The sequence below is a fragment of the Plectropomus leopardus genome, chromosome 4, assembly GCF_026936395.1.
Source record: "Plectropomus leopardus strain MGB_pleo_1.0 chromosome 4, ASM2693639v1, whole genome shotgun sequence".
Taxonomy (NCBI): Eukaryota; Metazoa; Chordata; class Actinopteri; order Perciformes; family Serranidae; genus Plectropomus; species Plectropomus leopardus.
Window position 1 is genome coordinate 36,145,997 of NC_142179.1, and position 23,976 is coordinate 36,169,972.

Genomic DNA, 23,976 nt, shown 5'->3' on the forward strand with positions numbered 1-23,976 from the left:
GTCTTTTACCCCCAAGCTTATGGATGAAATCCCACCAATTTGCTTAGATTTTAAAGGTTAAAATACTTGTGAAGGTTGCTGAATGCAGCACAAGAAAAGTGATGTCTATCCAGGTTTTAAAAACTGCACTTCAAACTGATGTAGATCATATTCTGAAAAGCCCAAAGGGCATTCCAAGTTAAATTTCACACATTTTTGATGAGACACGGAGAACACATGAAAGCTTCACACTTGTCAAAATGATCTGATCCCAACACAAAAATTAGTAATGGTGCATTAAATTAAAGGTGGAGGTGTAAAAGACACCCGAGGGTCTATTTAAAGCCGACCAGGGGGGCAGAAAGACCAGAACATTCATATCATTGCAGATGCAGCACACAGACAACATCAACAGCATCAGCTCCACAGTTCACCTCCTGCTGCCCACAGTCTGAATGCACCAGTATGCAAAAACACAAACACACACGCTGCGAAGAGGTGAGCCGACGCAGACACACCGACTGGACAAACGGCAGCTCAGAGGCAAAACATCACAACATATCAGCTGTGTGTGGGACAGAGAGCAGCACACTGTCATAACACAGACATCTCACAGGCCGCAGCTCAATTTAACTCAAGGTTTAAGGTCTGCTCTAGTTGGTGGGACATGACTTATATTTTCTCATTTTCCTCTAGTAAGATCTCTCCATGGGTCAAAGATGTGTCCATTTTTGTGTCCACATCAAATTAATTTAGCATAAAAAATCTTAATATGCACAAATTATTATTATTATATTATATATTAATTGCTAATATAAATTATAAATGATAAATGAATAATATATTAGTTGCTATGACGACGGCAGCACATGTAAACGCAGTAGCTCCTCAAATTATTGCTACTTTTTTGCTATATTTTTCTCTTGTTTTGACTCAATGTCCCCTTCTGCTGAAGCACGACTTTTCTACGATAGAGAAGCACTTATCAACATCGGGAAAAGTTGTGTGGGGTTTGTACTGAATGCAGCAGACTGTGAGAGGATCTCCACCAACAGCATACACCAAGCAGCCAGTCAGCCCAGAAGGGAGAAAAAAAACCCAAAAGCACCGATGAACCTTACAGTTCAACATGGCCATGCCGTAGAAATAAAGGCATTTTAACATTTCAAGAGTGCATTGGAGTTTTCTTTTTGATTTTTAATCCTACTATATCGCCACCCAAAGACCACCTCAAACAGACTGATTTTTGAGTCCAGGAAGTGCTCCATTTCTTGCATTTTTTAAAAATTATTTATTTATTATACTTCCAATGTGTAATAGGGTTTTTAAGGTTCAATAATTCTTAAATTATCTAACTTAACAATATTTCAACCACTATACATATTCATACAGTATATATCTATATATACATATAGATATAAATATAGATATATATGGTCATTTATTTTTATTTCTTCTTATAATTTCCTTGCGCTTTTTATAAATTGTTTGATTTTGTTGCTAATTGTCTTCTGTCCCTGTTTTTGAAAGAAATCAGGTTGCTCAGGTTTCCAAGCGTTAAAGCTACGACAATTTCAGCTCATATATGAGCTTTCCTGTTGCCCACCAGTAAGGGCATTAATTTAGGAAGCACTCCTGTGGGTTGACTCCCTGTAATGAGTTCTAAATCACAAAGCTCTTCCCAGGAGACTTTGAAGGAAAGCCTTGCATGATGATGGATCTGTAACGTAGTAGGCTGCTTCTCATATTTTAACAAAATTGTGCCTATTTGTACTTTTACTTAAGAAGAAAACTGCCTTTTCTTACAGTGTGGTATTAATTTTCTGAAGTTAAGGATCTGAATTCCACCATTTTCATTATTTCAGGATGACAGGTTTCTGAGCTGAATAATTCATCGTAAAAGTAATTTCTCTCAGCTACTAAAGAGACATCTCAGAAGAGAAAAGGCAGAGTTAAAAGTGCAGTAATTATCATCATGATTACCATTTTGTTCACTGAATTAATTAAATCATGATCACAAACTGTAAAAATCGTCCAATTAAGTCTTAACTTCCAAAAAAAGAAATATTAGCTAATACCACCACTGCTTCTGAAATACTCCACAACAGGGCTTTTAAGTCAGAAATTTGGTCTTACAAACACATCATTTTGTGTAATATCAGAGCCCTCCACACATCATGCACTCAGACAATTAATTCCACCACTGCTACAAATATGAACTATCACTTTAACACGCTGATGGAAAAATCATCATAAACTCTTCAAACTGTCCACACCTCATCTCCGCCATGTTGCTCCATCTGCTGCTGCTTCTGCTTGGCTTGTTCCTCCTCAAGCTTCTCTACTTGATACATCCAAAAGTTTTCCATGACCTTTTTTATTTTAAGAAAATACACAAATCCTGCTGAACCTCAACAAGTGCCTCTGATGAACTACTGTTAAGAGTGTGCGGTTAAACGCGACACCAGCGTGTGCAGACTGGGACTCAGCTGCTCAGGTGACACTCAGGTATCAGATTCATCACGGAACCAACACACTGTCTCTCTCTCTGTCTGTCTGTCAGTCCATCTGTCTGACGGCCTGGATTTACTTTGTTCACTGTTTGACATAGTGCAAAATGATATATCAAATGAATTCCCCCTGTATGTTGAGGTGGTATTCATCTGAAGATGAAGTTACAAGCAGAAATGGAATGCTGCGGGAATGAAGTAAACAGGAAAACAACATGCCATTCTGTCACTGGATCCTCACTGAATTATTGAACTTGTCTTGGCCTTTACCTTTCTCTCTCTCTCTCTCTCTCTCTCTCTCTCTCTGTCACTGAATAAATCATTGGCAGGAGGGTGGGTGGGAACACTACATGACTGGGATTTCTATTCAGGCTGAGGACAATGTATGGATTAACTCTTTAACACCTGAGCAAATTTGAAGAAGGCAATGAGCAACTTCACAAAAAAATGGCCAAAATATTAGCAGGAAATTTACAAAAAGTTACAAGAAAAGTACCTGAAAGTAAGCAACAAAAGAGAAAAGTAAAAAAAAAACACCCCCCCACTGAGAGTGCCGAGGCTGAACAGCAACATCTCCATTCGCATCCCACCTAAACCCTCCTCAGCCACCGCCACTGCCACGTGAACCCCTGCCTGATCTCCAAAATCCCCACAGACAAGATGAAGCAGAAGAGATGCTGAACGCTGGCTACTCCAACTACGTCTACTCGCAGCCCCTCAGCCACACCGGAGGACGGGCCAATGTCTTGTCCGGTCAGAGCTCAGATAGTTTAGACGCCATCCTTGCAGACGAAGCTTACATATGACATTTGCCATATGACATTTACTCATCCTCAGAGAATTTTTTCCCTGTTTTGTGTTGCGGGAAATTTCTTCGCAAGTTCCTTAATGCTTTTTAAAAATAAATCAAGCCAATTTTCTTAGATTTCAGAGGTTTAAATGCATATGAAAGGCGTCTAAACACAGCCCAAGAAAACTGATGACGTTCCAGGTGTTAAAGGGTTAAAGCTCAGTAATGTGAGGAGCAACAGACTATTCAAAGACGAGGCAGTTTTGCATGGTACAATACAGGGTTTCTAGGGATGGCATCTAAATCCTAGAGTTCTCCTGACATATCACTGCTATCTGTAGGTGGGTTTCCATTGCAGATTTGCGCAAAACTTAACTCTTAAAAACCTGAGCACATTGGCATGCTCTCTTTCAAAAACATAGGAAGAAGGCAATGAGCATCTTAAAAATAAATGATCAAAATTAGCAAGAAATTAAGAGTGCCCGAGATTATAACCACTCCAGTCCTTTTTACCTCCTTTTACCTGTTGAAATACCTTTGAAGAGCCAATACAACACATAAAAACCTGACAAAGTGACTGCAGCTCTTATCTTGTCACTAAAAGGTTGTGTCTGCCTCAATGACTTGATTTCATTCATAGTGATTATATTTGACAGATTAAAGCTCACCCAGTCCTTTTTTACCCATTTAAATACCTTTAAAAGACTAATTCAACAAGTAAAATGCAATTTTCAACTTGCCAAAAAGTGATTGCAGCTGTTATCTTAATACTGAAAGGTTGTTTCTGCCTCAAAATGACTAGATCTAATTCTTCCGGGTTTTATTTGACTAATTGTAATCACTACAGACATTTTTACCTCTGTAAATACCTTTAAAAGACAAATTCAATGCATAAAATGCAATTTCTTACTTGCCAAAAAAATGATTGCAGCTGCTATCTTGTCACTTTAAAGCTGTTTCTGCCTCAAAATAACTTGATTTCATTCATAGTGAATATATTTAACACACTGTAGCTGTTTAAATACATTTAAAAGACAAGTGCAACACATAAAATGCCATTTTCAACTTCCTAAATGTGATTACAGCTGTTATCTTGACATAGAAAGGTTGTTCCTGCTTCAAAATGACTACATTTCATTCAGAGTGAATATATTTGACAGATTATAGCTCACTCAGTCCCCTCTTACCTGTGTAAATACCTTTAAAAGACCAATGCAACAAATAAAATGCAATTTTCAACTTGCCAAAAAGTGATTGCAGCTGCTATCTTGTCACTGAAAGGTAACAATCAGCTTTTTGTCCAAAATGTTGTTTTTTTGATGAAAATGCACAAATGATGTTGATAGATATTGAGAAAAAAGAAACAGAAGAATCTAGAATTAAGTGTTTTTTGTGTATTAAAGCTGATCTGTTCTTTATCTTAAAGTATTCATTATTTATATATTCAAAACACAAAATATTCTGGAGGTCCTAAAAGATTAGTAAATATGACCAAAAATGCTGGTGCTGGCTGGCAACTTAATAAAAATACTCTTGTGGGAAAGAGCAGCATTATCGAATTATACATCGTGATAAATATTGATATCGATCAATATGGGGAAAATTATCGTGATAATATTTGTTGTCATATCGCCCAGCCCTAATTCTTGCTGTATAGTTCCCAACAATGAAAGTGACTCCTGACTCATATGAGCTTCTAATATTTCTGTGAAGAACTTGTGTGTGCGTGTATACATATATATATATATATATATATATATATATATATATATATATATAATTTTTTTACTGTGTTTTTGTACACCACTTGAGGAGTTTTTAGACCTAAATGCAGTCGCTATAGTAAAATGCTATTGCTTTGCTTAAACGAACTGTACTACTGTGGTGTCTGCACCGCTGCAAGGCGGAAAAGCTGCTTTTGCCACGGTTTCGGCATGATGATGTTCTGTAGTCTTATTTAGCCACTTGTTAGCAACCTTCTGTTTAAAGACAAATAAAAGCTTGAAAGTTTGCGAGTGGGTATTTACTAACAGAACAAAACTTTAAAGTCTCTTCAGCTTGTGTTAACCACAGACCTTATTTCAGGGTTCTCACCAAAAAACCATAAAAAAACAATGACTTTGAGAAGGTTAAACCAGAGATGCTAAAATGCTAATGGATTTCCAGGTTTTAGGACTCATACTGTTGCTCTCCATAAACCCATGGATATAAAAACAAATCATTGCAAGTGGTTGAGAAATAGAAACATAATTGTGCTTTTAATCCTGAAAAACAGCAGCGTTTCTATTGACTCACAGCACCACCTGCTGCTGTTGAGGCAGAATTACTGCGGACATTGGTGAGAAATTCTTAGCATCATTCATTGTTGAAAAATGCTGCCAAAAGTCACCTTATTTTTTTTTTGTCTTTGTAAAACATTTTTTTTGTACTTGTAAGACATGTTGTGTTTGTTTATGAAGCATGGTGTGTTAGAAATATGTTGTGTATTTGTTTGATAAGTACGTTGTGCATTTGTAAAACAAAATGGATTAGTTTGTTCATTATGTTTTTCAATCGCAAACTATATTGTGTTAGTTACTAAATCATAAGGCATTTGTAAAACATGTTTTGTTTGTTTGTTATGGCCAGAATATTCGAACATAATGTAAATAAATAATAATGATAAGTCTGGTTGAAACACCTCCTGTGGTGTCACCACCATTAAACCTAGAGCTGATTTGAACTGTGACCTGTGAGATGTTTCTGTGTTATGACAATGCGCGACTCTCTGTCCCACACAAAGCTGATTTGTTGTGATGTTTTGCCTGTAAGCTGCCATTTGTCCAGTCAGTGTTTCAGCAACAGCTCACCTCCTTACAGCTTGGGTGTTTGTGTTTGTGCAGTCTGACATATTTAGTAACATGAGATGAATTGTGTAACTGATTTTGTGGATGAAATAAGTGTTTGTCACATTGATCTTTCTGTCTTCTGTTGGCTTTAAATAGTAAATAGACTCTTTGGTGTCTTACCTTATATGAGATGCTGCTAGAGGTGAGGGAGACAAATGTCATTCTGCACCTAAAGCTTTGAACCTTCAGCAAAGTGGTTTTGTTTCTTTCAAAAATGTGGAGTGGAGTAAAGGCAAATTGGCCTCCCACAAATTGTGAGAAATTAACTGATTTATAAAAATCTAAAAAAAGCAAGGGAAAAATATCTAGGGAAAATGAAAAAAGCTAGGCAAACGCTATTTTTAAAATTATGTAACAAAATTATATTTTTTTCATGTACTTTTATGTACTTTTTGTCATATTCATTGTCATAGTCAATTCATTGATAATTTTAGGGTTTTCCGCTCTTGTTACTCTTTCTTCTTCCCATGTTTTTGAAAGACACAAAGTCGATTTGCTGAGGTTGCAAAGAGGTAACTAACACAACAGCCATGCTATCCAGTGCACTTGATCAATAATAGCCAGAGCTGCTGTACTTACATCAGCCCCCAGTGATGGCTGCAGCTCGCACTCGGCAGTGGGACTCAGGTCCTGCCTCATTACCCAAATAGGCTCTTTTGGCTCATCGGGCGTGTACGGCGATCTCACTGTCCTGGTCTTCACCTCCTCTATGGCCTCCTTAATGTCCTTGATGGCCAGGGATATGGCGTCCCTCTTCTCCTGACTGTTCCTCACTGCTACAAGCTCCTCTGAAGGACTCGCAACCTGTTTTCTGGCTGGCTTCCCCTGGTTGGCAGCTTTGTTGTTTTTATCCGAGTCTGTTTGGGACTCAGGTTCGGGTTTGTCTTCTCCCTGCTGTAGCTCATTTTCTTCATCTATGGTGTCTTCGGCAGCACGATGAAGACTCTGAGAGCTGAGGCTTTCTTTGACCTCGGCCACGATGCTGTCAATGTCTTCCTCCTGGTCGCAGCTGTCTGCGCGTGGGTATGGGGCGAACTCTGCCTCTTTTTCTGGGCTGTCCGACTCGCCATCCGAACGTTCGTCGTAGTGGCGCAAACGGGAACCCACGGCCTCCTGCTGATGGTAGTCTCCTCCTCCTGCACGTCCCTCCAACAGCTGAAAGCCGGTCCTCCTCTGCTGTAGAGTCTCTGTGTCCTCTGCCCCGTCTGCGGCCGATGAAACTGCTGCAGGGGCGTCGCAGATTTCTTCATAAACATGCTCTGAGAGTGAGTAAATGTCATATGGCTCAGAGTAAGCTTCGTCTGCAAGGATGGCGTCTAAACTATCCGAGCTCTGACCAGACGAGACATTGGCCCGTCCTCCGGTGTGGCTGAGGGGCTGCGTGTAGACGTAGTTGGAGTAGCCAGCGTTCAGCATCTCTTCTGCTTCATCTTGTCTGTGGGGATTTTGGAGATCAGGCAGGGGTTCACGTGGCAGTGGCGGCGGCTGAGGAGGATAGGAGGGATGCGAATGGAGATGTTGCTGTTCAGCCTCGGCACTCTCAGTGTACCCCTCCGCCTCTGGCCGTAGCTGGACTTCATAGTTCCCTGCCTCGTCTTCTGCCTCTGGCTGCCCCTCAGGCTCCAGGGACATCACCACAAGACCATCGTCCCCTTCAGCGCGGTCCGTATGGGTGTGGAAGCCGCTCTCTGTGCTTGCTGAGCGGGCGAGCGCCGAATCGTCCCTCTCTCTTTCGTCTTCCTGGGTCATCTCTGTGTGTTGCTGCTTCTCCTGTTGTTGTGCTAAGTGTTGTGCTCTTTCTGCCTCTCTCTGCTGCCTCTGTCTGTGTCTCTGCTGCTGGGCTCTGATCCTGGCTTCGCTGTCCCCCTGTCGGCGGTAACGTGTCACTGCAGGGCGGGGTATGGGCTGGGGCTGCTGAGGCTGTGGAGACTGAGCTCCATGTTGAAGCTCCATGTCTTGCTCCTCCTGTGGCCGGCGCTGCTGTGGCACCCTGGCTCTGCTTCCCGCACTACTCCCAGCAGGGGCTTCACAGCGTCTGTAGCGCTTTTCCTGGTTGCTGTGGTTACGGGATCGGCTGTTATGGTTGTTGTGGCGATGTCGAGGAGCGGCATCAGCCTCTTCCATAACCTCCTGACCAAGCTCCATCTCCTGGGGGTTCATGGCGGTCTGGTTCGGGTTGGTTGAGTTGTGTCAGAAAAGGTTTCAGTAGTCCGTCATCAGCAGGCGCCTCTGTGATGTCAGGGCAAAGGTTTCTGGGAAGAGCCTGAAAGTTTCAGACAGAAAGGGACAAATATGAGTGAAAAGCATTTTTAAGTTTCATTACAGGGCTGATAAACGAAAGCTGGTGAGATAACCACTCACACTCCAGCCTGCAATGACCATGCTAGTCCTACTACAGTTTATTCAAAAGACATATTTGATCCAATGACCTTTGACTCATAGCTATCCAAAGACCCATGCCTCTTTCATGGAGCAGTTTGTACTTAGGTTACCCAACCCCTAACCCTTCTTCTTCTTCACAATTCTTTGAAATGTGTGAAAGGATGTACTGGTAGTGAAATCTCTGGCTTTAAACTGGATTAAAATAGGAGTAATAATGTGCAAAGTAAAACAAAATCAAACTGCCACACATCTGACTGCAGTTACGTTTGAACAGTCGCATCAAGTTTAAACTTAAAAACCTGATCTGTCCAAACACAAGATATGCTTATGACTCCCTTTTTCTCAGTCTACTGACTGCTAATTACTCAATGACGTATGGTTAAGTACAGGCACAGTCACTGCTGTCAGAGGCAGCATCAACACATCTACTGTAGGATAATGTCACTTCAGCCGTGGTTCATTAAACTGCTCATCATTCAAAAGACACCAGAACTGATTCAGTTTTCAGGACAATTATTGCCTGGAGCAAAGGATTATCTTTGCTTTCTCTCATTGTTCTCTTACAACACAGTCTGCTCATTTTGACCCCGTTGAATTATTGTTTATTATTCTCCTCCGAGACAGATCATCAAAAAGGAAAGAGGCAGAAAGAAAACACTTAAGATATTAAGTGGAGGAAGGCAAACAGGAGAAATGTTTTCACAGATTGTGCCCCCAGAAGAGCGATGGCAACCAAAATGAGGACACACTCATGCAGAACCATTATAATGAGAGCATGTCTTTTGGTGCTGTGGCTGGGTGGAATACATAAGAGCCAAGCAGGCAGAGACAATGGTCAACTGAACCAGACTAATGCTGCCTTCACGTGCTCCTCGCAAATATCGTATTTACCGTATTTAAGACTTACAAGCACATGAACGGCCCTCCAATTTCATAATTACGAGTGGGAAATTTGGAAATTTTGATGATAACCAAATCACCAAGTTGGATGTATGTGTGATGTTTAAGGGAAGCAGAAATGGCAGAAAGCACGTAAACAGTGTCAACAATTGACAGTAAAAAATAATAGATTTGGTTTCCTAGTAGCTATCATTTTCTTTGAGTAGTTGTACGTATGCATATGGCATACATTTTAGCAAGATTGTGTATTTTAGTTGAATCAGTGAATTTCCAGCACAGCTCCTACAATAAGTCTAAAATACACTGTGGAAACCAAATTGTTACATTCAGACTGTTAAATGCAAAAAAATGCTCCACTGAAACCCATTCAAACTGACATTTTCAATCCCACAGCCATCAAAGCATAAAAACATGCCTTGTATTATTTCTGGGTGTCATTCAGGGATTTTGCCTCGGAATTTGTGATTTTTACTTTACTTGGTACATAGCATGTTGAAAATAATTTTTCCTTTTTTTTTCATGTAAAAAGATAGTGGCATGATGACAAAAATCTGGCATTTAAAGACTTAAAACTCTGAAAATTAATGAATATTTGAAATGTATGACTAGGGCCGATGTTGGTTAGGTAGAAAATCGTATTGATGTACAATATTTTTTAAAGTCTGATTTTGAAAAGAGCATTTTCTGTGTTTGAAATGTTAAAAGGGTTAAGCATTTAAGCAAATGTTGGTTTTACAGACCCACTTCACCCTCTAGTCACAAAAGCTCATACACATCTCATATATTCAAGCTGTAAAGCGAAGCACTCCTTATTTCTTTGATGTGAAATAATCAGAAAATGAAATTTAGTCAGCCACTCACTCACCTTGAGTTATCGGGTGTGCGCTGACAGCGGTGGGTTTAGATTCTGTGATGAGGTTTTCTTCTGAAGTCCACCCTGGAACAGAGAGAATTCAAATTACAATCCCGGTGCAGTTGAGAAAGTTATCTTTTAAATCGAACATTTTGGTCTTTCTAAATCCTAGATTATTGCTAAGAAGAGAGACCTATAAAGAAGATGGAAATCTTTTCCATTACTCCTGAGTCTCCTCTCCAGTTGCATAATATGGAGGCAGGGAGATTTGGGTCCTTCTCCTCGTTAAATGCGAATATTGAGGATGTTACACACACACACACACACACACACACACACACACACACACACACACACACACACACACACAGAGCAGATGATACACTCATTCATACAGTACAACTGAGTTTGTCAATGGGATGTTGACTCAGCTGAGAGCTGTAAACCAGATCTCCTCTGCATGGAGAAAATAAGGTAAACAGACTTTTGAATCAAAAGTTTTTTCTGTTTCCTTCAAAAAATAACAGAAGCAACAACTCACCATTTTTAGTGTTTTCTGATGACAACTTATTTACAGTCAACACACCCCTACACTGTAGATTAGCTATGCTTATACTACATGTATAAGCATAGTTGATTTTGTTAGGCTGACACCCATTAACTGTCTTAAAAACACTAATGCGTAAAATAAAAGGCCTTTCCTTTTTGTCCAGTTCCTGTTTAGCATCGTTAACTATGTCAGCTCTAATATTTACCGTATTTACAAGTTATGAAAAGTCATAATTACAAGTGGGAAATGTGAGTTACAATGTTTGTTGGACATTTCAGGGCAGCAGAGATGGTAATAAACATGGAAACAGTGTCAACAGTTGATGATAAAAAATTCCTTGTTGCTATCATTTCCTTTGAGTAGTTGCACATTTTAGTACCTGCATTTCTAAGCTGTAGCAAGCAAACTTTAACTATAAAGCAGCCAGGCAAGTATACTATACATTAATAACAATTTCATTTTATAACATGAGTTGCTGACTTGACGTCATAAATGCATAAACATGGCAGGCAAAAGTCATTGTTTGGTCAATGATGAGAAACTGTTTTTTTTACTAATTCACATATTAAATATCAATTTTTGAGAGTAATTTAAGAGATTTTAAGAGTAATATGGTATTCATAATAACTGCTTTCCTTGTAAAATGACTAGACAAAATAACAAAATACATCAAAAATATAAAATATAAATATATACAAATAAAGTGGAAACAGCTATCAACCTCTTGTTTAAACTCATTGTCTTTGTAGCTTCCATGTTGTTCCTACATCAAGACCTAAAAGAACATGAACACAGCATAGCCCAAAGAATAACTTCCTAACTTGGAAATACGCCTTCCCACATCACATGAATGCAGCATGAGCCACGCAGCTAGCTAGCTACCACCAGACCCAAATAAGGTGCAGTGTAGTAAACTGAAGAGCAGCAAAATTAGTCTGACATGTGTAACCTGTCAAAAATATTCTTCATGTTTCCACTGACATCCCTGGTGCACACAGACTCTCTGAAAGCCCAAATAATCCAGGCAGCACTGTCATTCTTTCAAAATTGCTTTAAATGAGTTGTATTATCCTTGTTTTTTAAGGAAAAAGGATTTCTGTCAAAGGCCATGGGTTGTCTCACAGTGTGTGATTGAAGGACCGTTAATTATGTAGGAGTCCAATACTGTTGTGCTTACATCAGCACAATTAGACCAGAATACCGGTTTGTGATAGAGCGAGTTAACAGCAGCTCTACTTCTGTTTTAGCTTGCAGGTGTAACAAGTAATAAAGTATTAAACACTGTGTGTTGACAGATGTGTGTGATTTGTAAAGTGACGTCTGAGCATAGATTCTATATGACGGAGCACCATCATGTGGTGACATGTATTTAACTCAGCAGCTAACACGGGGACATGATGCCGCTGTGTTGCAGTCAGTGGTGATGTTTCGCAGAACGGATGCTTTATCTGAAGGCTGGCACATCGCTTTGCTTCCTCTCCCTCTCACCCTCAGAGCACAGGCGGCGGCAGGACTGCTGGTTGTCATGGAAACCATTGGGTAATTGCTCTCTGTGGGAGAGCAGAAGAGGAAGTGACCTCTCCAGGGGGCAGCAGTGTTCTCCCACCTCCACCAGCATAGCTGTCCCTCCCTGCCCTTTACCAACTGCTATCACACTGCTGACAGGAGAGTCAAGGTGATAGAGGGATTAAACATCATGCAATGATACATCTTCTATTTATTTCTTCTGTTTTTATGTTGCTATTGTGTTTTTTCTAATTCTAATTCTGTTTTTTCTAATTTGTATTATATCTTCTGCTGAGTGCTCATTACTGTGTCAGTCTTTGAAGCTGTTTTGTCCCCACATGATGTAGCATTTCACACTGAATAATCGTCTTTGTAAGAAAATGTTTCTTTTCAGTGGACTAGTAATCTCTCTGTGTCTGCCCCTCCCCATCCCCCTAAACATGAACAGCTGACCTACATTGTGCCAATGCCAGCTAATTTTCTGAATTCCATCAGATGAAACCTCACCATTACACGTCAAATAAACACCAGTGATGCCACCAATGAACTGAAAGCTCTTTCCTTGTCTCTACCAATTCATATGTTAAGAACCTGTATGCAACATTTGGGGCTGAGCAATATGGCTTTGAATTAATACTGCAATATTTATGGCTATATTCCATTACACGATGTACTGAATATCTCAATATCTTTATGTGTCCCCTAAACTAACGTTAACTGCTAAAATACAAAATTATTGAATGAACTAGTTATTATAAAACTAAATAACGGAGCTACTGTCTTATAATTAAGTTGAATAAACTACTGTTGTGATAGCATTTAATAAAATACGGTGATATTCAAGTTAAATAAATAGTCTGTCCTACAATACGGTTGCAATACTGAGGTATTTGGTCAAAAATATAATGATGTTTGACTTTGCGTTCCATGCTGTCCTGCTCTAAAACACAGTGCTAACCACTGGATCTTTACTCCAGAGCAGATTGTGAGAGAGGAGAAAAAATAAAAAGTTAAATGGTTCAAAGTAAACCTATTCTCATCAGATTAGTAAAGGCTCCATGTAAACGTGCTTATTGACCAAAGGCCGACTGTTGGCTTCATGTAGCAGGGCCACAGAGGAGCTCCAGACATTCCTTGAGGAGGCTACAGGGGATCCTCACAAAATAAATTATGTCACGACAAGAAATCAACTCAATAACAGCTACCCTGGGGTTCATTTTCAAGTATAGCAGTATATATAAAGGAGAGAAAGCACTGCAGCATAGAAAGCCCTCTAAGCTAAGAAACTGCCTACAGCACTTACTTACAGGCCACTGGGACATTACTGTATTTCAAGCAAGTCTGAAATGTCACCATAGGGCAGTGTGATTCACAGTCGGCGTTCAAAAAAACCACAAGGGCGTGCTTGTAAAGGAGAGCTCGCTCTTAAAGGCCTTCAATGTTTAAATAAAGGTTTTTTTAAAAACATCATCGACTCAGAATCATGTCAGTTGAATCAGATTCTGCTGTTAAATACAAAAATTCAATGATTTGTTTTTCCATATAACATCTTACAGTTTGAACAGGGCTCAGTGTGACTGGCACTTACACAGTAAACAAGCAAACACAATAATGACAGATCGCAAACGTGCAACATTTCTTTCCAACACTAGATATCAAACAAGAGCCAGAGACTATATTGTATTAGATTGCTGTGAGCTGTATATTCACCACTTCTAAGCAGAAGAGAGCTGATATTGTTATCTCTGAGCCTTACAGTGCAGAGTAACTCTTCTTCTGTACCACTGCACCGTGACTGCATCGTTACTGTACAGACATGAAAGTGGTATCAGTCCTCTCATCCGACTCTCTGCAATAAATCAAATAATCATACTTACCAAAATGTCAAACATTTGCTTTAAATTAAGTCATTAATCGGGGGACCACTTCAATGGCTGTAACAGAGTCCAGTCAATCAGGCGTTCAGGATGTTTTAGCTCCTTCCCTGGCACTACATCCTCTACCAAAGAGTAACGTGACAGTCAAGAGCACTCACTCTGCAGCAAAGTCTGGGGACTAAACCATTTCCAGAAATACACAGCACAGCAAACTGACGAGCAACAACAAAAAAAAAAACTTCTGGATGATCCGCTCAACTTTTTCCAGTCTGTGCAGTAAGATTTGATGGTCAATGGTGTCAAATGTAGCACTAATATCTATAGGATTAAAACAGAGACAAGACCTGTATCAGGAGCAATCAATAAGTCGTTCATTTTTGCTAGCGCCATCTCTGTACTATGATGAAGTCTGAAGCCTGACTGAAAGTCCTCGAATAAACTATTATCTTGGAGAAAGTCATAGAGTTGATAGTCCACGATTTCACAGAGGAATTGTCGATTCAAAACTTCCGGATGATCCGCTCAACTTTTGAGGAGTTATGTGATGCAATAACACCTCTTGTAGCTCCTGCTGCATCATGAGGGAGCCAGTTCCTACTGACAAGCACATAGCCATAGCATCATGTGACCTAGAAAAGCCAAAAAAAGTTGTTTCCATTGCAGTTTTGCGAAATGTGGCTTTTTCAAGTCGCCTGAAATATCAACCTCATGCAAGTGTAGAAAATGTTTTGCCATAAATGGGAGTGTTTCAGTTAGGCGTATTTTATACTCGCAATTTCAATTTCCGCAATTTGAGGGTTAATGGAAACCTGCCTACTGTTTACATCTCCCACTGTCACGAGCCTCTCCTCCGTGAATAGATGTACATTTCCTTCTGCATGGTGATACAGTTGGCTGGTGTAGTTTGATAGAACTGGTCTGTTGATTATCTTGAGCAACCTGTTCATGAATTCTGGAGAGAGACATTGCTGTCGTGTTTTTCAAACAAACCGAGCGCCATCTAGTTCCATTATATTGGGGAGACGGCAGACAACTCTACAGCTGATATCTCCCAACACTCTGCAAATCACACCAAAACTATCTAGATTGATAAACAGCACTACAGGTAAGAGGATAAATACGCGTTTCTGATTTGGGAGTAAACTTTCTCTTTAAGAGCGTGAGTTTAGACTGCCTCTGTGCAGAGCAGTGAGTTAACAGGAGAGGATGAAATGTTTTCTATTCCCCAGAACTTAATGCTGCAGAGCCGTGTCAAGCAATAGCATAATCCATGTTTTGTGTTCAGATATTCAAATCTTCAAAGCTCTTTTAGTTTGTCCAACATAAACCAGACCACAAGGACAATCCAGCGTGTTGACAACATGTGTGCTGCTGCACATTATGAAGGATTTTGTGGAGTATTTTTAACCAGTGTGTGGATGTGTAAAGTGCATGGTGTCTGATTAATTCAGATTATTGGCCATGCTAATGTATCCCTCTATGCACAGTAGCAATGCTTTTACAACACTGTCTGATACAACGTAAATTCCCCAACCAACAGAAACAGTGTGTATGTATTGTGTAGGCCAATGTATATTTTTAACAACTACAGAAACTACACAATTAATCATCCCCATCCCTACTAAGAATAACAATCTGAGCCTGCCAGTGACAAAAACAAACACCTTTAGGGAATGCACACTGACATGAGCCATTGAGTGGTTATATTGTAGTGTGTTTCTTTGGTTTCAGCGCTCTCTCAGCAAATACTGGACCAGTTTCAAAAAGTCTAGACTTCATTAGTCACACAAACATAGGGTCCAGGTTGAAAAATGACTTAGCTTCCCTTCAATAATAGTGTCTGACATTATTTAACACCCTTTAAAAGTAGTGTGGAGGGGTTAGAATTGGGGTAGAGGGGCTATAATTAGGTTCTTACTTTAGGAATTAATTAGGAGGAAGCCAACAGAAACACAGCAGCCTAGAATAGGCCAGAGCACGGACCCTTCTTTTATCTGGATCATTTTCATTCCATGTGCTGCTCTCTTCTTCCTCTTATAATGAGTTAGCAGCAAGCTGCTGCTAGAGAGCTGGGGATAGAAACCATCGACTAACAGGAGCTTTACAGGAAGAACTGTAGATGTTACAGAGGATATCGAAACGGAACCAGCCCTGTGATGTTTGTGCTGATTGTCATGGATTTGGAGAAAATGTAATTAGTGGTATCTGCCACACTGCAGAGTGGAGAAGACGCTCTGAGAAAAGGTCACTGATTGAAATGTTTGCACTCCCCTGTGAATAAATGATGGGGGAGGGAGCGGCACTGGTGTGCAGGAGCCTTTCTTGTATGAAGGATACCAGAATGTTTTGTTTTTTTTCTCAGCTGATTAGGAATTCTGCTACAAAATAAGGCAAAAAATATATATATACAGGTTGTGTCAAAATTAGTGGTAGACTGACAGTGGTTTTTCAGGGCCAATACCAATACAGATTATTAGCAATTAATGAGACCGACAACCAATAATTAGAACATATTAACATTTACAATAAAAATATATTTCTGTCAAAATTTAGAATTTGGCATATAACAAACTCCAACACAAACTTTGTGTAGATGCCTTTAGCAAATGTTTAGTGAAAATTGAAATTTTCGACAGCATATACAGAAAGTTCCCTGCAACTTTCTATAAAATTCAGTGAAAATTTAAATAAGAAATTATTAAATCAAAATTTCTTTTAACTTTTACCAATAAAGTAAAAGTTCCTCCATGCTGACACATTCTTTGCATGTATTGCAGACTGTCTTCCCTGGTGTTGCAATATGCACACTTATTTATTAATACATTTTATTGGCGATCATTAAAATGAAAGGCCAATACAGAAGATCGGTAAAATAAGATATATTAGCCCCAACAATCCGCCAGGCCGATAATCTGTCGACCCCTAGTCAAAATCATATATCAGGGACTTATGTCTTTTCCTGCTAATAAACTGGCTCACATACTAAATAATTTATCACCTATGACCCCCAAGCTACAGGATGCAACAGGAGTCAAGTCATGACGGAAGAAAATCTTCACCCTGCATCCCAATCCCATATTCTTCTATGTTGGGGCCTTTGCCAATCAATACCAGTCACCAGTGCAGAGTAAGGGACCAGAGACTTTGCTGGCTTCAAATCCACAACTACGTCAATTATGCCAGAGGTAACAATACCAAGAAATTAAAACCTGCAGTCAGAACAGACCATGTCTGAAAATCACAGTTTTCACTCCAGAGCCAGCATGGGTTCCACCACATTACACCCTACCCAGCAGAGCACTTTACTGCATTCTCGGGTGTAACGGTACACAGGAGGCATGTGTAAGGATTTGTTTGTTTTTATTTACTTTAAACAGACAGCAGCACAGGTGTCAAAAGACAGACACAGTCCTCTTGATGGGGACTATTAGCATTTTGCCCACTGGAACTTAGGTTAACTTTTTTCATTCTAAAAATAAGGATCATTTCAGCTAGGGCTGGGTGATGTGGAGAAAATCTAATATTTCTGTTATTTCTGCAATATCAATATTGCAATTAGGGCTAGGCAATATGGCTTTAAAATACTGCCATACACAATAAATATCTAGACATTTTAAATGTCCTTAAAACTAATGTTAACTATTCAAATACAAAATGATGAACTGCAGCTACAATACAGTTAAATAAAGTAGCTACTGTCATATTATAAAGCTGGTATGAGTCTGGTATGAGTCAACATCAGATTGCTGACATTGTGTCGACGGTAAAAGAGGACATCAGTAAAGCCAAAACCAACCTCAGAGAACACATCGGTGCCATAGAGCGTTTGTTTGGCTCCAGGTCTCGAGTCAAATTACTTTTTTGTGTCATCTGCAGCCTAATAATAGGTCATATAGCCGTTAACAGCCATGACTGAGTGATTCTACCATGTAGGTTGTTCCTTAATCCTAAACGACAGAGATCAGCTGCAGTTAAGGAGCCGGTAGTCAGAACTCCTGAAACTTGATTTTGTAGAAAAATGTCTCTGAAATGCACTGATGACACCCAAATTAAACATTCTAAATTCAGAGGATTTGGATCTAAATTAAAAATTTGCTATGTAGCCTATTAATCGTCATATTAAGGTTAAGTTTTTAATCAATACTCGTGACTTTTTCCTTTCATCTTTTTTTCCTGATAGCAGCCATCAGCTTCATCTACTGACCAGAATCTGCTACAGTCAGGGAGACCAATCAATTATTGATGACTAAATTCACAGGAAGAAAAACAAACAGTAAAATAGTCCACAGCTTCATGCATTTTTTTCAACGTAAAAACAGACATTTTCTAGTCCAAATTAGATCAGGATCGATGTTGGATGTGACGTCTAAATAAGACAGATTCTGATTGTCTGTTAGTATTTCAATAATTCATTAAATCACTCTTAGAGTGATCCAAAAGATATCATTCGCCACTTTCATTGTCACTTTAGTTGTAGTATGGATTCCGCCGTCCACTTGAGTTAGAATGAATATTTTTATAGATATAGTTATTGTTCTTGGTGTGGCCGACCCTTTAATGCTAGTAAATGTGCTGATTCTGCTTTTAACAGGCTTCATTAACATTATCCATCTGACAAACAGCTTATTTTTTCTCACTTTCATAGTTCCCAACTACAGCCAATGTGCCTGTTTTTTACCGTTCTTATAAAAACATATACAGATTTATTTCTCAGCAATCAGACTGTAAAGTTGCAATTTATAGAATGTCCTGATATTACCACTGGCTGCATTTCTCTGAGTTAATAAAACATGAGGCCATAAAACATTTAAAATGCAAAACAGGGGTGAAGCATCTAATTCTCCCCACAGCAGCAAGTCTTTTTCTCCAAAAGAATGAGTGTAGAGCTGCAATCAAGAGCTGTGGGTGGCTGAACAGCGATCATCATCATCCACACAGAGCAGCAGACAGGCTGACAGAAATGCAACAGACTGAATGGAGACCTGACTTCCTGCTCTAATGTCAGCTTGGCCTCTGTTCAGCTACAATTTGGTTTTCAGTATATTTTGGCACAAAGGCTTTCATTCATCTGTCATGTTAATCTAATCAGCTTTGGGCGAAATACGCCGTCCGTCAGGACTCTCTGTTTTAAGCTAATCCAGCAAATTCAATAACTGGCAAATTAACTTACTTTATCACATTGTTGCAAAAATTAAACGAAAATCCAACATTAACATAATTATAGTTAATGGTATGCAAAAGTCTAAACATTTACAGTTTACACATCTGTATTGCTTAACAGGCGTGGTTAATGTTGTGGATTAGTTAGGTTTAGGTGACAAACTAAGTTTGGAAAAAAGATCATATTTGGGTTGAAATAAGTGTGTCTGTTATGCAACATAAAGTGATGTAAATATGCAAATGATGTCAGTGCGCTACAAGGTTAAGTGATGTTAAGCTAAAACAACCTTCACATGTGATTGAGGTACATAAGTTATATAACATTAAGTTAAATGTTTCACATGAAGTAAGAACTGGTTTGGTGATCTCAGGATTGGGTCTCTGCTTTTTGCAGATGATGTGATCCTGTTGGCTTCATCAGGCCATGACCTTCAGCTCTCACTAGATCGGTTCGCAGCCGAATGTGCCCCCTCCAGATCGGGGATGAGATCCTGCCCCAAGTGGAAGAGTTTAAGTACCTTGGGGTCTTGTTCACAAGTGAGGGAAGGATGGAGCGGGAGATCGACAGATGGATTGGTGCAGCGTCTGCAGTAAAGTGGACTCTGCACCGATCTGTCGTGGTGAAGAAGGAGCTGAGCCGAAAGGCAAAGCTCTCGATTTACCGGTCGATCTTCATTCCTACCCTACGCCTCGGGATCCCCCGGGAAGAGCTGGGCGAAGTGGCCGGGGAGAGGGAAGTCTGGGCTTCCCTGCTTAGGCTGCTGCCCCCACGACCCAACTCCGGATAAGCGGAAGAAAATGGATGGATGGAGTAAGAACGGCAGTCTCCTGGTTGAAAGTCTAGTTTCCTTCCTTCTCTGATCAGACTTTCTGCTCCTTACACCACGTCAATCTCTCTAAGCATCAACAGTGAGGATGGTTTTACTTTGGAGTAAAGCCTGATGAGTCTCAAAAAGATGCTAAAGGGTGCCTTTGGCATTGATATCATAAGCAAAAGGGCATGACAAAACGTCAGTGTTTGATGACCTGAGAATGGGAACAGGAGGAAAATGGATGCAAACTTCTCGGTGTTATCCTGCATGTTACTGTTTTTGATTAATCCTGCAAAAAATGTTTCAAAAACAATGCTGTCTGAAGCATATGTTATTATCTGTTCAAATCTGAGCCTGTTTAACTGCTCTGTTCTGAAGTCTGAATGAACAGCTCATCTAATCAAACTGCATCTTCAATATATTGCAAAATCACTGACCACCCACAAAAAATATCCTCTCAGTGTGTTTCTGCCTCTATGTGACTCCATAGCTGTGACTGTGCTTTTAGAGGAGGTGAACTCCAGGCTGCCTTCAATGCTCAAGGAGGCAGAAATTTACATCATCAAATGGATTTAGCCTGTTAGCATTTCCTTCTGTATTTGCTAACCCTGAGTGTATCCCCACTGAGGACAGAATGGATAGTCTCTCAGGGGAAATCCAGTCTGTGCTCACTGTGACACACAGCCACAGGAACTTTCTCGAACAAACAGAGATGCTATCTGCTGATGGCAAAGGGCTTCTTTTCCTCGTCTGCCGAGATGTCCACTTATTTTATCCTCCTTTTGTCTGAGCAGGCGGCTGACTGCAGGCTGCCACAGCCACTATCCACTGACGCAGACGCAAAGGGCCTGAGACAAACAGGCTGAAGCTAAAGCCAGTGAGCAGCAGAGGAGCTGTCTGCTTGTTGCTGACCACTAGATGGATGTTAAAAGATGCAACAAAGCAGAAAACTGCAACACTGGAGAGTTTAGAAGAAAAATAACAGTAATTTTTCTAAATATACCCCGAGATGCTTCATTTTGGTTTAAGAAATATCAAGGCCATAAGCTCAAGGAACTGACTACAAAAATGAATTAAGTAGCAATATGTAGTATTATTCTATATATTGCATCTGCAACAGTATATTAACCTTCTGGAACCTAGGGCTGGGCGATACAGCCTAAAAATAAAATCTCTGATTTTTTCATACCAAACCTGATTTATGATTTAATTTTTTTTCCTTCTTTAAAACAAACTACAAATGGCCAAGAAATTACTCAAAACCAGTGTTTTTATTTTACCAATAAAAATTAAAGGCAAACTGAATATCCCTTTTTGGGGTTAACTTGCAAGCTGCAAACTTGTCTTTTAAAGTGTACTATGTAGTTTCAGGGGAGTTGTTTACATGTGCACTGAAGGCTGCACTCATTTCACAAAACGTATTTACATGAATTCATTTATATTATATCTTTAGTGATACACAGCGCGACTGCATCAGTAACAGCTTTGCAGCGGGTCTCTTTCCTGTCATACGGGACATGACGGGAAAATAATTCCACTAATGTTGGCTGCCTTTTACCAGCTGTTTGCGGGCCGACGTGGTCTCGTGCATCTCGGAGTGACACACTTCTTTCACTCAACTGCATGTCACTGTTTGACATGGTGAAAAAAATCGGTCGTGCTGCTGCCTTTAGCTGCTGTGGTTTGTTCGAGATCTGACGTTGCACAACTGAATCCAGTTCCAAACAACTGATGAGACTGTGACTTTTTGGGTCACAGTAAACACTGGACACATAGTATCTCTCTCTTTCTCTCTCTCTCTCTCTCTCTCTCTCTCTCTCTCTCTTTCTCACCTGATGCTGAAAATACACACCAACCAAAGCTCTGATTATTCACTGCTGATTAATGCCAAAGCCCCAGAGCCCAGAAAATGGTATTTGGAACAGCCCCAGTCCCTCCATGGAATCACCCACAACATGGTCTGTGGATTAACTTGTAGCAACCGAGTTGTGATTTCAGAAAAGAGACTTATTTCAATGTATTTTTTGCAACTATGAGCACCACAAGCCGAGTACCATCTAGTTCCAGAAACAAGCAAAAACAAGTAATTCTGATTATTTGGGGTTCCTGGTGCTCTGGGTTTCAGAGCAGGTGCTATAGATCAGATATGGAAGATCCTCACTGAGTCAATAAAAGTACAGCATATACGTTTTTTAAAAATTATACACTTTACGAGTTCAATATTTAGTCTAAACAACTGTATATGTAATTGTTCTTACTTAAGGGCAGTATGTCCCAACATGATGGTATATATTCAGAGCGTTCTTCATTCTACAAGGAATATAACGAGCAGTTGTCTTGCCCGAGGCAAGACAACTGAGTTAATCAACATCTGTGGAACCACCACAAATGTTGAGAAGCAGATGGCACACGCACCTATAATTACATAGAAATACAATTTAAACATACCTTAAAGCCTCTGAGTATTTGGGGATTGCTATTCTGTTTGATAAAACAGAACACATCACAATGCATTCTGCTTGATTGCAATGTTAAACCAAGGCGAGCGCATTGCATTTGGCATGTGGCGTTCATAATCAGGCCAATCAAGCTGAAACACGCTCGCAGTTTGCTCATGGTAAGATAATTGGAGAATAACAGAAATTAAAGTGACAGTGACAGTCGGGGCTCATTACCAACAAGATGAGGAAGCTGTTGGCAGAAAGGTCAGATGTCCTTTGAATGAAAATAAATTGGTGCTAAAGTTCAGATGAAGGTTGCAAAAACAGGCAAAGAGATGAAACTCTAGAATCATATCAGCTGTAAAGAGACAGAATCAACCCGGTGACACAGCAGAGGAGCACAGGCCCACACACACACTGTATATAAACCTCACATCTGTCATCCTTAGTTTGCTCTTTGTCAAAAACATCTGCAGTCTGAAACACTGGAACCCTTTACCCGGTTAACTGTGGTTCTGTTTCAATATGTATGGCTAATTTCCACCAAATCCATGTTCGGCCCGCACCGATCCGCTAGGCAGACAGAGCAAATAGATTACACTCTAGTCTATGTGTTTACTTCCACTGGCTGCGCTGCATTGCGAAATGACTACGCCCCAGCACTTTGCTTCAACTCAGCCAAATTAAGCATAGAGCAGACAGGAAACCAGACAGCGACACAACATTAAAACATCCAGTTAATTTTCAGAATAAAACACTCCACGTTTACGTCTGATTGTTTCATGTAACTACATCAACAAAAAGTCACAGTGAGCAGATCCAGGCCTGGAGTCAACAGGTCAGAGGTTCTCAAGGATCACGACCGACACCATGGATGAGGAGAAGCTAAATATGGAGTTGGAAAACCACAAAATTATTTATGATACCACACATCCATTTTATAAGGACGACAATAGAAAGGAAATGGTGGGGAACATGTTATTAGGAGTTATGGGAGTGGATGGTGAGTTATTACTTATATTAGTTGTTAGCTTCTTTACTGATATAATAATTACCACTGGAACTCCTCGGCTTCGCCACTCCTGCTGATCCAGCAGTGCTGCGCCGTGCCGCACTCAAACCGCAACCGGTGGGTGTTGACAGCTGAGGGAGCACGAAGCAAAACCACAGCTGAGCCATTCCGCAACGCACATGCAAGCAGAGGAAATCCAGGGTAAATACTGTTCCTACAAATACTGCAGTTCAATATGACAATCTTTTGTAATATTTATATATATAATATATGTTTATATTAATGTATTTTTTAAGCACTAGTCCATGGGGCAAAG

General features: G+C 40.0%; 1 protein-coding gene across 2 annotated transcripts in view; it reads right to left on the bottom strand.

The window, feature by feature from the left end:
• Positions 1–23,976, bottom strand: part of apba1a (amyloid beta precursor protein binding family A member 1a) — a 60,944-nt gene that overhangs the window by 25,610 nt on the left and 11,358 nt on the right. The window contains exons 1-3 of one of the 2 annotated variants that reach the window (XM_088077203.1): positions 23,704–23,821; positions 10,315–10,386; positions 6,747–8,430 (exon numbers count right to left, since the gene is read on the bottom strand). In XM_088077203.1, the coding sequence (XP_087933329.1) occupies positions 6,747–8,327 (1,581 nt within the window). In that variant the 5' untranslated portion in view covers positions 8,328–8,430; positions 10,315–10,386; positions 23,704–23,821. Of the gene's footprint in view, positions 1–6,746; positions 8,431–10,314; positions 10,387–23,703; positions 23,822–23,976 lie in introns of those variants that run through there. The other variant, XM_042487487.2, reaches the window with a different exon arrangement.